General features: G+C 39.4%; 1 protein-coding gene across 1 annotated transcript in view; it reads right to left on the reverse strand.

Moving 5' to 3' along the window:
- dcc (DCC netrin 1 receptor) overlaps nucleotides 1-15,778 on the reverse strand; it is a 474,778-nt gene that overhangs the window by 43,791 nt on the left and 415,209 nt on the right. Inside the window, exon 28 of the mRNA XM_030434685.1 lies at nucleotides 2,488-2,636. Coding sequence (XP_030290545.1) covers nucleotides 2,488-2,636 — 149 coding nt within the window. The remainder of the gene's footprint in view (nucleotides 1-2,487; nucleotides 2,637-15,778) is intronic.

Here is a 15,778-nt window from a genome sequence, read left to right on the forward strand (position 1 = left end):
TCATTAACAAGCAGTTAGCTTAACAAGGACAAATGGACACTCATCTGAAATATGATTCATATTTTGCACGTTGAATAAGTGGAAGTTTGACTTGTTAGCCCCAACAAGGAAGTTATGTTAATGGATTTATAACTCACAAAAGGTTCAAGTCGCTCCACTGTAACGTCGCATCTACGTGCATGGTGGGATTCTCGATGAGGCAGCGGCTTCTCTCTCTCTCTCTCTCTCTCTCTCTCTCTATTTGTCTTCAAAATAAGAGCTTTACATTGCACCCGATTGTAGTTTAGAAGTGGGTTCTTAGCGGGGGGCTTGTAGTTTGAAAGTAGCGTTTGTAGAGAGAGACAGAGCTTAGCCGCAGCAGACAGAGAAGCGGCTTTATAGGCTCAACACACTCACAACACCATATGACGTACGAAATGCTTACGGTAAATAACAGTGGTGTTTTTATACTGCCTTTTTTTGACATCCCTTTGCACAACAAGATTTTATTTATTCATTTACAGAACACACAAACAGAGCACTTTTTAATAGGAGGTAAAAAGGGCAGGGGCTCTAGCACCCCTTGGGCCTTATGTGTGCACGTGCCTGGTCTCACAATCTAGAAAACAGTTACATGATTGCAGCTGAACTGCTAAACAGGATTGTGGCCCTAAGATATGAGCATAACGACCTGCTTTCAAAAGATGTTATCAAGTTACTAACACGCATGAGACAGAAACACTTTGAACTGGGGGAGAAACTGCACAACTTTCTTACCAGGCAGCTAAGACAAACGCAGTCCTCCAGAGCCATATTTCAAATTAAAACTAGCTCAGGCTGTATACTAACTAACCCTAAAACAATAAACGACAGATTTATAGAATTCTACTCACATGTGTAAGTCACAAGGCAATGTGGACAAATAAAAAATAAAAAAAAGAGTTTTTTGCTGGACTACAATTGCCTCAGCTTTCTGATGAGGCCATCAAAGCACTAGATGCCGACCTGAACTTAAAAGAACTCAATGCAGCTATGTCATCATTACCAACTAATAAAGCCCCAGGGCCCGATAGCTTCAGCATGGACTTCTTTTAAAAAATTTGTAAGGACCTAACACCCTTACTGTTGCAATGTTTAACCACTCTAGGGAAGCTTCAGTACTTCCACCTACATTATATAATGCCAGCATCAATGCCAGTTATTCCAAAACCTGGTTGTGATCCCCTATTAGTATCTTCCTACCATCCAATCTCACTGCTACCTGCTGAAACTAAGATCATAGGGAAGATTCTTGCAGACAGGTTGAAGAAATATACATGTAGTATTGTGCACCCAGATCAAACTGGATTTATGCCAGGGAGACAACTACATTTTAATTTATGCTGTCTTTTCAATAGTTTGCATAGTAAACACTCGTCAGAGTCATTATCTCCTTAGATTCACAGTGTGCATTTGACCAGGTTGAGTAGCCTTACATGCAGGTAGCACTAGAACAATTTGGGTTTGGGTCTATGTTTAGGCAGTGGGTAGAGATAATATACACTCAACCCACAGCCTCTGTCATAACCAACCAAACAGTTTCCCCACCACTCCAAATTCATAGGGGAACCCGAGGGGTACTGGATGGGTGAACATAACTCCGCACATAATTGGTTGCATACTGAAATGTGCCCAATATTTCATTAAATTTTTATGTTATTCTTATCTTGTTTAACTATTGTTAAACTAAAACGGGCCCAAGTTTACATAAAACAAGTTGCTACTGACTTTTCAGTATCAGAAAGCACTGTCCTGGTTTACATAAGACATGTTATTAATGTTCATGCACTTTAATGTGTCCAGCTCAGGGTTCTCTCCAGACGGTGGAACAGCGGCGCTGCGCCGCTATACTCATTTTCAATGTAAGCTGCTTTATAGCGGGTGTTAGTGGGCTGCCGCGGTCTTCTCGTTAAAAAAAAGCGCCCGGACGAACGCTACCCCCCCCCCCCCCCCCCCCCCCCCGCTCGTCTTCTTCACCGGCCGCTGCTTATGCCTACTTTACCCTCATTTACGGGATTAGCGCCCCCACAAACGGGACAGGATAGATTAAGTACTGACGGTGACAACGGGGTAAATCCATAATGTATGTTGTAATAAAATATCGATATTTGCCGTCAGTGTATCAATTATTTATTGCGACAGAGAGCACAACAATATATTGCGATATCAATTTTTTTTCCCACCTCTAATCACAACAATAATAAATTAAAATACAATGATAAGATTTGGGACCCTCTACTGCCGTACATAAAGGGCCGAAATCTGACTAACTCCTAATGCTGTGCACTGTTTTATACCTTGATCAATGTTTTCTTTTGGATTTTTTTTTTTTATACTCTGTATTTAACTACATTACATTCAAGATCATGATGACTGTTTTATCTATGTGTGCTATGTTCAGTCCATAACTAAAATAAAAAATATATTATAAACAAACAAACAAAAAACATTCTCTCCATACAGACTTACATTAGCAGCTGAATCCTCTGCTGGTTTCAATCCTCCCTCCTCTGGCAGGTCTGGTGCTGTAGGGACTGAGACAGGCAGCAGAGGGGAGCGAGCTTTACCGGCCTGACCCAGAGAGGCTGTCTTTACCTGGGGCTTTTGATGGCTTGTACCTAGGCAGGACAGAAAGAGGTCTGGTTTCAAAAATATTACATAGACAGTTTACACTGGAAAACACTTTGATGCTCATCATTTGATACCTTGCTTGGTTTTTGATATTTGGATCCTATCCAAATATGCCTGTTGCCCCTACCATGTAGCCCTGAACCTCCTTTTGTGTGTTCAAACCTGGGGGTAGGATGTCCTGATTCTTTCTGTGATAGAAGGTCAGTGTGAAGTGTTAGGGCTTCATTCTCCTCTAAATGGCAAACCAAGGATTATGAGACCTCTGTCATATCTTATAATCCATGTTTTTTGAAACAAGCATAAATCAACAGTTGTTAAATAGCTAGCTAACTAACATTATATTGTTTTTTGCTGAATTGTGTAGAATTTTGAAAAATAACTCTTTACATGGTGACTACTGGTGAGATTTAAAAAAAAAAATTTCATTTTCAGAAATTTCAGAATCACAATCTAAGACATGAGACAAAAGAGTGTAGAACTTGACATTGCTGCTTGAAAATATGTGAACCTCTTGAGCATTAGAGAACTTTTTTAACATTATTTTCTTTGTTATTTTATATTTTTTATGGAAACATAATCTGTTTCAGAAGTCAGTGGGCAACACATAACATGGAAGCTATTGAGAACAAATAAAAACAATAGAAATAGGTGTGTCTCATTCGTCCAGTTTACCAATACAATTTGCAGCTGGATTGGAGTCACTGTGTCACATGACATGGAAGATATAAAAAAAACTGCAATTATTTTGAATCAGTATATTTATACTAAGTAATTTAATGACGGTCCCTAAATCAGTTTCCAGCGATTCAGCACGAGGCTCTGGGAGGTGAGCTAACCGTCCTCCTGCTGCTAACACTGGGTGAACCTCAGTAAAGTTGCGGCTGTACCCGAGCGAATATCTGCCGAATATCTAACATAAAACTAACTTCACCCCGGTTCGATGAGTCGCCTGTTGTAGCCTTTGAATAGGATGACAAGGATTTCACTTCGGACGATAGCAGCATTGTTTAATAATCAATAAATAGTTCGAGTCGACGTGTGTTAATGGTACTCCACCTTAAATTCATCAGGGACGTTTGGAAAGTTAACGTTAGGCCTGTTCAGGTGTTATTTTACAGGTATCTTTACTGCTTGTATGTTAAAATGCTATTAGTTTTCCATCCCCTTTGTAATAGTGTAGTTGTAAGCCTTTGGTATATTGTGTCACAGTATATGTTTGTTAAAGTGTACATCAGTATTAAAGTTTATTACTGTTAATACTCCACATCTTAGCTTTCCCATATCATTCATAGGCTTAATGAATGATTAATTGTATTGCAATGACAATAAACTGAATGAATCTCATCACATGTTCATTATTAGTTTTATGTATAGCACACATCAAGCATCTGTTTTTGTTTTTGTTTTTTTATTAAAATGTGACATGCAGTGGTCACATATACTTCTCTTCTCTCTTCAGATGCAGTTTTAAAATATTTCACCACCAGCCCAGTGACACAGCATCAGGACTAAAGGCTGCACCAACAGAACATACTGACTGGACATCTCTTCTGACTAGTTCACACAGGACCAGTTCAAATAAAAAAGCAGTTACGCATTTTCCAAAAACAAAGATGGGAGAGTGTCAACATGACTTTTGTAACAGAGTCTTAGTCAATGCTGAAAAAATCTAAAGAAGCTGGCTGATGTACTCAAACTGAAATATAGCTTGCACTGCTTCTGCTGCTAAATGTTTTCTCCAAAAGAATACAGACTTAATAAGGAAGGACTAAAGGACTGGAACAATGCAAGCCACTTGCTGAAGGTTCATGAGGATAGCCAGGAGCACAATACCCACATGGCAACATGAAAGGAGTTGGAGGTCGTTTTGCAAAGTGGCTGACAATAGATAAGAGAGAGATGGCACGCTGAGGCTGAGAAATAATATGTTTGTACAATGCCTTATTTATATTGTATTTTATCACTTGTTTCTTTCTTCTGTTTTCATTTGGTGTGATATTTTTGACTTAAAATAAATAAAATCTTGAATACATACATGCAGTTTCTGTGTGAGTGTATGAACATTGATTGTCAAAATTGACGGCTAAGATCTTGACTAGGGCACCAAATTACTCAGGGGTGGAGCTGCCAGCTCAGGTGAAGCATCACAGGTAAAGTCAATAACATATATATCCAATATTTATTTCATAAAATTGTACCATTTCAAATAATATACAGTTCATGGACTTACTTACTGCTTTAGCTTGCAAGCTAAATTGACATAAATCCGTCCATCATGTAAGTCCGGTTTCTGTTCCTCTTTGCTAACCCTCCTCTCGGTCATGTGCATTTGTCTACAAGGAAGCCAGCGGGAAATCAATCAGTGGATCGATGGATTATCATACACACATTATGACGTGTATATTGTGTAGTTGTATCTGTCATAAACAAGAGATTACTGGTTACGGGGGGCGTTTGTGTCGCGGTGCTGCAGAGTCGAGAGCTGGGACACCGGGTCGGAGGCTCCATTCTCCATGTAATAAGTTACAAGTCGTTAATTTAACCAGCACTATTACTCTGAAGCTGTTTAATTAACGCAAAAATTTACCATAAGGCAAATGTCCCGCATAGTTAATTTTTAGCCTCTTTCCATCTGTGCTACACTGATCAGAGCGGCGTCTATAACAACTGTCTGTTTTACAGAAATTGACACCATTTATCGATAAAGTCGTATTTTGATCAACATTATGTCTCAAATTAATTATTTCATATTTTGCAGTTCAGTGCTAATTAACTAGCACAAGCCAACTTCTAATGCTAGTAATAGTAGCACTAATTTCACGTCACCGACATGTCGTTAGCTTGCAAGCTAAAGCAGTAAGTCTGTAAGTCCATTAACTGCATATTATTTTAAATAGTACAATTTTATGAATAAATACTGGACATACACGTTATTGACTTTACCTGTGATGCTTCACCTAAGCTGGAATCTCCACCCGGTCCACTGCTGTTAGCCAAGGCTTTGGCACATGTGCTTTTGGAGTAATCGGAATTCGATTATTTTTCTCTGTGACCTGCCTGTGACCTACGTGACGTCATTTCAACACTTTTCTACCCAAAAACTTGAATTCGTGTTCACAGTGAAGACTTCGTAGTCGGAGAAATTAGAGTCGTGCTCACAAGACTTTGCACTCACAGCTTTTAGATTCATACTCACATAAAAACAATCCTAACCCAAACAATTTCTCAGACTTGTGTATATGACAGTAGAATTTTGTGTACAACAATTTTATTTGCACACAAATGTTTAACATTACGAATACGAATGTTAGAATCATGGACACGTCTTTTTGACAGCGATCTTACTCCATACATAGCCACCATAGCCACGTGCATAACAGAGCCAATCACTGCACACCACAGCCACGTGCGCACCAGAGCCAATCACTGCAGCGCCCACCCCCACGACATACCTTAAGAAATAAGCGGATTTATACCTGCAGCGGCGCGAGCTGGACCAGGATTTTGCTGGTGGTTCAGTCCCTTTCTGTGCATCTAAACTGACTGTTGTGGATTAATGAGACTGAACGAGTCCAGACCGAATCTGGACTGGTCTGAGGAGATCCGGATACGGGTCTCATTGTCTTTTTCCAGACATGGCAATAAGTCTCTCGGTTGTTACCAACTACTGGCCTAAGCCAGTATTTGAATCTCGAGTCTTCTACCCAGAGGTCTGAAAAATTACATTTCCCCATGACTTCGCAAATAGTAGCAAACGTTTGGAAACTTTTGGCAGCAAGTCCAGTCCGTGTGCTGTCCAGTTGGAGCATAGACTGAGGCGCTAATAGTTTTAACGCGTTGCACACTGTCCAATGTCACATCATCGATACCTCTCAGGTCCTACTCCTACACATGTAATTTATATAAATAAATTAAAGTGATTTTTAGGAGATAGGCCTGCACTTACCACAAATGGAAAAAAAAATCATAGTTGGATAGTGGTTCGAAAATGTAATACCTCGTCAGATGACGTTTATTACTTTTTAATACTTTCTAATGGCCTTAATTTTTGCTTATTTCATTGACTACCTTTTAATACCTTTGACAACCCAGCGGACACCCTGATGTTGGAAATGTAGATTCATGTCTGACATAAAACAGGTGTGTTTATGTATATTTGTATATAGATGATGGTCTACATGTTCTGTTATTTGTGTAGCATGAGAGAGTTTACTTAAACTTTTCTTTTCTCTAGCAATTTTCCGTTGTGTAATGAAGTATATATTACATGGTACCTTGTACCTTGATGACGTATGAGGGTCTAGAAGCTGGTTCCATTTCATAGCGAATGATTTAAACCATTACCCCTTATATCTCAAAAACAAGGGTAAGGCATACAAATTGGAAATGGAATGAGCATTGGTGTTATTATAAATGATTTCCTTATAGAAGTTAAACAACAAAGTTCTTAGGCTAACAAAAATCAAGCTTACAGTGGTATGCAAAAGTTTGGGCACATCTCTGAGATTTCATGATAATTTGCTCTACCTTTATAAGAGAAGATCACAGCAACAAGATTTCTTTTCCTACAGAGATGTAGAAAATTGAGTGTTTTCCAGAAAGAAATTCTTGGAGTAGCATCACTTAGCTTTATTATAATTAATAACATTTTAAAAATGTGATGTGCAAGAGTTTGTGCAACCTTTTAATCACATTTATTTCAAGACATGTAGGGATTTATTGCTGATAGGTTGCAGCACAAAATTGCTTCGATTAGCTTGTGAGACCTTCAATTACAAAGACAGGTAGAACCAATCATGAAAAAGGCTGTTTAACATAGGTAATTGCTGGCAGTGCTTGTCCTAGATTCTTTCTTAGAGTGTGGCAACATGGGGGCCTCTAAACAACTCTCCACTGACCTAAAAACTAAGATAATTCGTTATTATGAATAAGGAGAAGGGTACAAGAAACTATATTGAAGGTTTGGACTGTCTGTCTCCACAGTCAGAAATGTAGTGCAGAAATGGAAGGCCACAAGAACAGTCATTGTGAAGGAAACATGTGGTAGGCCGAAAAAAAATACAGGAAAGGCACAGGCGAAGGATGGCTAGAATGGTCACAGACAAGCCACAGACCGCCTCCAGAGAACTACAAGAACATCTGGCTGCTGATGGTGTAGTTGTGTAGTCCAGCGCAGTGTAGTCCAGCGCATCACTCTTCATTGGAAGAGTGATGCGCAAAAAGCCTTTCCTGAGTGTTCGTCACAAGAAGAATCGCATGAGGTATGCAAAAACACATCTGGACGAGCCAGAAGCATTTTGGAAAAAAATACTGTGGTCAGATGAGACTAAGATAGAGTTATTTGGTCTGAACAAGAGGAAGTATGCATGGCGAAAAAACACACTGAATTCCATGAGAAGAACTTATTGCCTACTGTGAAATTAGGTGGAGGGTCCATCATGTTATGGGGCTGCGTGGCAAGCACAGGTACTGGAAACCTTGTTAAAGTTGAGGGCCACAAGAATTCCTCTCAGTATCAGCAGATTCTTGACAAGAATGTTCAAGAGTTGGTCACATATTTGAAGCTACGCCGGGTTTGGATTTTTCAGCAGGACAATGATCCTACTAGGCCGGGAGCCAGGTCAACCCCTCAGAATGTTTTTTGATACCTTTTTTTCACTATTATTTCCTGTTATCCCATACATTGGGCCATCACAAGTTGATAACCTCCACCCCCAACTGGGGGCCGTTTGGCCTCAAGGGCCAAAAAACCCTTTTTGGGAAAAGCTTCTGGCGAAATGATGTAATTGCATATATCAGCAACTGCATAAATGGTCCGATAAGTCTGAAATTTTGCATGGTGTATCCTGACACATAGGGGCAACTATCAGAATAATATTCTGGGGCTTACTGCCTTTCTATTTTCAAATATCACCCTCAGTTTATCCTAAAAGATAAAAAAATGTGTGTCCACTTGACAAATTGTCATCAAAGGTCAAGCATGTTATTATATATATCAGTGCCTTACATGGATGTGAAAAACTTCTCACATTTGTAGGCTTCAATTTAAGTCCAAGATGACCTTTCTATCTAGAAGATTACACCTGCTATGACCAAAGTTCTTCAGTGTACCTCAAATCGGAGAAAACGGAACTTTCAGCATTACCCTCCAAATGGGATTACTCATGGCTGACAGCTTCGACACAGAGCAGCACAGAGAGGCTGCAGATAATAATTAAAATTACACCAAAACATTTAAAAAGAAGTACACATAAGCTTATAAGTGATAGACTGGGATGTTTTTAGTCTATACATTGTTTTTTAGGAAAATCCTACTCTTGCCTTTAATGTAACCTTACCTCTAATATGGGCGACGCGTGAGAACATGACAACTTCACGTCATGTCACGTTTCTTTCTTTCTCCGTGCGTTCTGTTTCTTTCTCAACGTATGCCAGCTTGCTGAAATGATGTTTGAATAGTACTGGGCAAGTGTGCATTTATTATTTCATGGCTCTCGAAAGACCGATACAAACTTTAGTTAGAAAGTGAACAAGAGAATGACTAATGTGCAAGATGTAAGCTTTGCAAAAAAAGCTTTGATGTTAGCAATATGAGGGAGGCAGCCCTCACAAGTCATGCTAAGAGAATGCAGAGCTGCCAAGCGTCACGCTTTGAGTGTGACAGTCACGCAGTTTGACCCATTCTCACACCACACGCCACACTTGACATTTCTCACGCTTATATTTCCCCATTCAATACTCTATATTTATTTTTTTATGATAATAAACGTTGGTCCTCGCGGATTGCCGTAGTTCGAGTAACTCTGATTGACTACCGAGATAACCAATCCCAGACCAATCCATCAGTCCTTTGTGCCTAAATCTAACCAACCACGGAAGGCACCACGCAATATAAACCAATCAGAAGCAATGTAAGGCGGGTCTTGGCATCTCTAACTATCTTTCACACGCAACAGCGCCAACATTTAAAACCCACTCGACGTTCTCCAGTGTGTGAGAGAGAGAGAGCGTGGGTGAGTTTGTGTGTGTGTGAGAAAAAGAGAGCGCGGATGAGTGTGTGTGTGTGTGTGAGAGAGAGTGTGTGCTTCTTTTTCTTGCATTTCTAAGTTGCAGTGCGCTTTTTAATTAATATGAAATTAAATATGCTCTATTTGAAGGCAAGTTTGCTTTTTGCCTGTTTATGTTACTGAACTCATTGTAATAAAAGGATTCTTTCAGAATGTATTTGATTTAAAAAATTTTTGGTAATGCGTCGTGAAGGCATTAAATGAAAATGTCTTAAAAAGGTCTTAAATTTGACTTACTGAAAACTGCTAGAACCCTGATAAATGTATTTTGTCAAAATTCTTGTTACAATTTTCATTTCTAATTTCTGGTTAATAAGGCTAGCATTAGGAGGCCACAGTGCAGGGAGAGCCTGCACTAAAAACAGGCCAAATTGATGTTAAAAAAGGCCACATCGCATGGCTAAAGTCTCACTCTTGTCATTTTCTGAAACTTGGCAGCCCTGGAATGAAACACATCCAACATGAGAAGATCGCGAGCAGTGCTGGGAAGACGTAAACTACACGTAGTTGAACTACATAGCTTGACTGTCATGGCCAAGAAAGCTGGCCGTGCTTAGGTGCCTTGTGTATTGTTCTATGGTTTCCTGCCTTATTTTGAAACTCCTTCTCTCCTCTTGTTTCAGGTAACTCGCCCTTCCCCTTGTGTCCTTCCCACCAGCCTGAATGCCTTCCCCACCCTGATTGTCTCCACCTGTTCCCTGTTACCATGTCTATATCTGGTCTGCGTCTCCCTTTGTCTGTGCCAGTTCGTCTTGTCTTGTCAGAGAACCAGCTCCAAGCCCTCGTCTTGCTAAGGATTGCCAAGCCCTTTGTTTCATGCCCCTGCTTCGCCAGGTTTTGTATTTTCGTTGTTACTTTGTCTAGCCTTTGCCTTTTTGTAGATTTTTCCCTCTTTAGAGTGTTTTTTGGTTATTAGCTGTCGTTGTGTTTTTTCCCTCCTAGTGAGTGCTTTTCTGTTGTACTTTGTAATAAAGATTTGTTCATTTGTTCACTTTGTCTCCTGAGTTGTGCGTTTGGGTTCAAGTTTTAGTTCAGTCGTAACATTGACTACAATTTGCTGTAACTTGCTGGTAGTTAAACTAAATTCATATTTTGTGCTGCGTCAAGTAATTCAACTACTTTTTGGGTCACTTTTTGTAGTTTAACTACTCAATTTACAAACTACAATTTTTGCAATTTTTTTATTAAAAAAGACCTATATAATATGAATTTTATTTTACTTTTCTTTGGAAAAAGGCATGAAACATGTCATTACATGCTAAGCCAACGCTGCCTCTGATTGGCTTGCCCTGGCAGCACTCAAATGCTTCACAGAGTGGGTCTTTGTGCCAAGGAAGGCTGTGCTCATATGGCAACCCTCCCGCTACCGCCGATGCGCCCCTCAATGCGCCAGCCCAACCACGGCCATATTTGAGCATGTACATGTTGGATATACGTAGATGCATCTACAGACACGACCTACGTGTGCACGTGTTCGTACCTCTGAAGTTCCTGTGATGTTGACTAAAAATGTCGGCTTTTGTTCTTTAAAAAATAAAACTTGAGTTGACAGGCATATTTCTTTTTTGTAAGCTATCATTTTTTGTTTCATATACACCATATTTTGATTTATTCAACACTGCAAATGTTGGTATCGATCTGATACCAAGTAATTACAGGGCCAGTATTGCCAATGCCAATACTGATACTGAAAATTCTTGATCATTGAATGATTTTGTACTTTTGCCTTTAATTAGTTGACCATGATTATGATAACGATAAAATACAGGACAAAGATTTTTGCCAAATAGGAAATGTTCCTTCAACAGATACACAAAAGGGTTATTATATTCTGCCATATTCAAACTTCAGGTTTGAGGTAGGCTCTATATCAATATAAGTTTATATTTTTGTGTTCCAGTTACAATGAACCTGAGTGAGCAGAGTGAGAGAAATGAAGAGGAGCGCTGCGCTCACACAAAATACAATACAAGTGATTTGCTGAATTCATAGAAGAGAAACTACAACAAAAACATCAATCTCATCACGCTAGTATCGATCCGATACCAATACTCACCTTGGTATCGATACTATCGATATTTGGATTGATCCGCCCACCCCTATTTAACACTGAGTTAAAAAAGTATAATGAGTTTAAGAATTTGCTAAAGCTACTTTTTGTAGCAGTAGTTTTACAAACTACATTTCTACCCCTGGAGAAATGTAGTTTGTAAAACTACTGCCAGGCTAAACTACATGTAGTTTTACAAGCTACGCTTGCAAAGTAGCTTCCCCAACACTGACTGCAAGAGATGGCCTACCAATCCAGGCATTTTTCAACTCAACAAAAACCACGGCAAGACCGGCAAGTGGACCAGGGTCTGTCTCCAACATGAGTACTTTTGGCACTTAAGGTGGCGGATTCGCATTATTCATACAATTCCTGCAGCACTGGCAGGGCTGCCTATCTCAACATGTTCGTTGTTGCACCTTAATTTAAATCTCTCTTCATTAGAGAGATATTGAGACAAACTGGATATGTGATGATATTTGATGATCACGGAACCATGAATTGCAATGGAAACAGATGGACTTGCATGTTCGAATTTGGGATGGTGAAGAGGTGCGGACGCGGTATGTTGACTCTTTTTTTGGTCATGCAACTGCACGTGATGTGTTGGCAAAATGATTCCTGTTCTTGGTGGGACTGGAGTGAAAAATCTTGTTCAACTGTTGATGAACGGTCCTCATGTCAATTGGAAAATATTTGACATGTTACAGAAAAAAGTTCTTGGTGATGTGAACAAATCTCTTCTCAATATTGGATCATGTGGATTACATGTTATGCATTTTGCATTCCCAGATGGGTGCAAAGCAATGGGCTGGCACATTGAACATGCTCTGTCCAGCCTGTACTGGCTTTTCAAACACTGTCCTTCCCGTAGAGAGGACTACTCTAAGGTCACAGGCAGTAAAACCTTTATGCTGAAATTTTGTCAGCATTGTTGGATTGAGAACATCAATGTCTTCAGCCGAGCACTTCTCATGTGGCTACATTTGCAGACATATGTTGAAGCGGTCGCTCGAAAAGATTACCCAGAGCCAATGCAAGTCATATGAAGAAGAAAAGAAAAGTGTATCTGATCCACTCTTCCCTGTGCTGGTTAGCAGTGTATGAAAGCATTGCGAAGCAGGTCACTCCATTCTTGACAGCCTACCAAACGGATAGACCCATGCTTCCCTTCATGACAGACGACATGTTCAAGTTACTCAAAGTAAAGCCCACTTTTATGGACTGAGATCAGTCTCAATAATATAATATAATTTGTGATTTATATATAAATGTGTCTACACAAAATATTTTTCAATGCACAAAACTAGTTATCGTTGTTTATTAATAAAAAAAAAAAAATAGGTTCACATATGTATTTCTGATGTAAGCAGTGCATTTTTTTTTATTAAATGTAGTAGAAATCCACAGATATATGTATTCAAAAGTATTTGCAATTTTCATCATAAATGTATTTTGGTGTGGCATTTACATACCAGCTGTTGAACCTGCATTTACAGACTGCTTGTCATGTCATGTCATCGCGTTTGTGTGTGGGTTTTTTTAGACTCCCTGACTTGGCTCATTCATAAATGCATTGTTTTCAACAGGGAATTATCTATAGCCAATCAGAAGGCTCCATCCCTTTCAGCTTAGATTTGAGGGTATCATTTAGTGGGATCACTTAACATCTTAAGAAACCCACACAGAAATGCAGATAACACATGACAAGCAGTCTATAAATGCAGTATACAGTTTGTATATTAATGTAACAACATCCAAATCTGTTTTTGATGAAAATTGGAAATACTTTTAAATACAAATATTTGTGGATTTCTACTAAATGTATTTAAAACAAGAAACATTTGTGTGCATCTGAAATACATTTGTACATTTTCTACATTTATATACTGCACAACGATAAATATTTGTGTGAAAAATAGTCATGTGTCATTTGAATATAAACCCCCCAAAAAACAGTTGCGAATCCTTCTGTGTACATTCATAAATATTGAGACTGATCTGACACCATTCATTTTCAGTGGGACAATTTGAGTGAATTTTGTAGGGTAGGGTCATAGGGTCTTTGTCCTTGTTTTGTCTTTGTTATAAGGGCTTATGGAGTGGTTGATGAAGGCCAAAGTCCTGAAACAAGCCACCAACATGCAGAAGCTTCTCCTCCTTCTTCCTGATCAGGAACTGTGTGTGGAGAAGAAGGGTATAGCAATATGGGGGTATGAAGAGTCCTTCATACCCTGGTTGCTGCTAGCCAAGTGAGTGCATCAATTTAAGACACAGTGTTATAAGAATTCAGAGAATTCATTAAACCCACTGAGCTACAGCCACCCTTCAAACAAATCATGATGGTATATTTTGTTGAAACCCTTTTTTGAGTTGATAATGCATTAAGAATACATTTATTGAAAGAAATTTTAAGAAATATTATAAGTCTGAGCTTAAGCCTACCTTTTGCCACATCGTTTTTTAGACTTGCATTCAGAAATTAGTTCATAATCAAATGCATTGAGAATACACTAATAGTATGATAATTTCTGTTTTCCCTAATGCTTGAAAGCCAGTGCCAGATTGATGAAAGTGCTTGTAAAGCTTCTTTTTTAAATAAAGAACAATGCATTGACTCTGTCTGTAGTTTTAAGTATTTGAAGTGAATATGACCATAACCAACTATTTGAGATTAAAAAAGGTTTACTGTTTAGTTTTCATACAATAATTAACAGTTGGAGTAAAGTATACTATACACGTTGGTTAGAGTACTTGCATAGGTTGTGAATAGTCATGGATATTTTATTATGGGTCCTTGAAAAGTCATGGAAAAGTTTTGAAATTTTGGAGAAACGGAAGACGGAACGGAAGAAAGAAATGTGACATGACGTGAAGTTGTCACGTTTTCACGCGTCGCCCATATTAGAGGTAAGGTTACATTAAAGGCAAGAGTAGGATTTTCCTAAAAATGTATAGACTAAAAAAAATCCCCATCTATCACTTATAAGCTTATGTGTACTTCTTTTTAAACGTTTTGGTGTAATTTTAATTATCATCTGCAGCCTCTCTGTGCTGCTCTGTGTCGAAGCTCTCAGCCACGAGTAATCCCATTTGGAGGGTAATGCTGAAAGTTCCATTTTCTCCAATTTGAGGTACACTAGATAAATTTGGTCATAGCAGGTGTAATCTTCTAGATAGAAAGGACTTAAATTGAAGCCTACAAATGTGGGAAGTTTTTCACATCCATATAAGGCACTGAGGGTTTTCGTTTTCGTTCCGTTTTCTTCCGCTTTCTCCATGCGGGTCATGGGTGATGTTACTGCTTTATACCACCTTTTTTAAGGTGGAGCAGGGGTTGCTGGGGCCAAATCCAGTGACTCTATGGGCGAAGGCCAGGGTACTCCCTGGATGAGTCACCAGCTCATCACAGGGCCCTTACTGATGGCAGTGGCTGCCACGAAGGTGCCAACTGCACATCAGGAGCAATTTGGGGTTCAGTATCTTGCTCAAGGATACTTCGGCTCAGTCCGTCCCGGGCCAGGGATTTGAACCAGCGACCTTCCGGTCACTAGTCCTCAGCTCTACCCACTGAGCTACAGCCGCTCATTTATGCAGTTCCAGTACCATGATATATGCAATTACATCATTTAACTGGACGCTTTTCCCAAAAAGGGTTTTTTTTGGCCCCTGAGGCCAAATGGCCCCGAGTTGGGGGTGGAGGTTATCAACTTGTGATGGACCAATGTATTGGATAACAGGAAATAATAGTGAAAAAAAGGCAGCAAAAAACATCCTGGGGGATGATCTGGTTCATGCAGAAGCCCAAGTACAATATTCTGGAATGGCCATCCCAGTCCCCAGACCTTAACATCATAAAAATTATGGACTGATTTGAAGTAGGCTGTCAACACACAGAAGCCAAGAAACCTGACTGAAATGGAGCTGTTTTGTATGGAGGAATGGGCCAAAATACCACCTACCAGACTTCAGGGACTTGTCTGTGGCTATAGGAGACTACTACAGGCTGTTA

Source organism: Sparus aurata, chromosome 12 (genome assembly GCF_900880675.1).
Source record: "Sparus aurata chromosome 12, fSpaAur1.1, whole genome shotgun sequence".
Taxonomy (NCBI): Eukaryota; Metazoa; Chordata; class Actinopteri; order Spariformes; family Sparidae; genus Sparus; species Sparus aurata.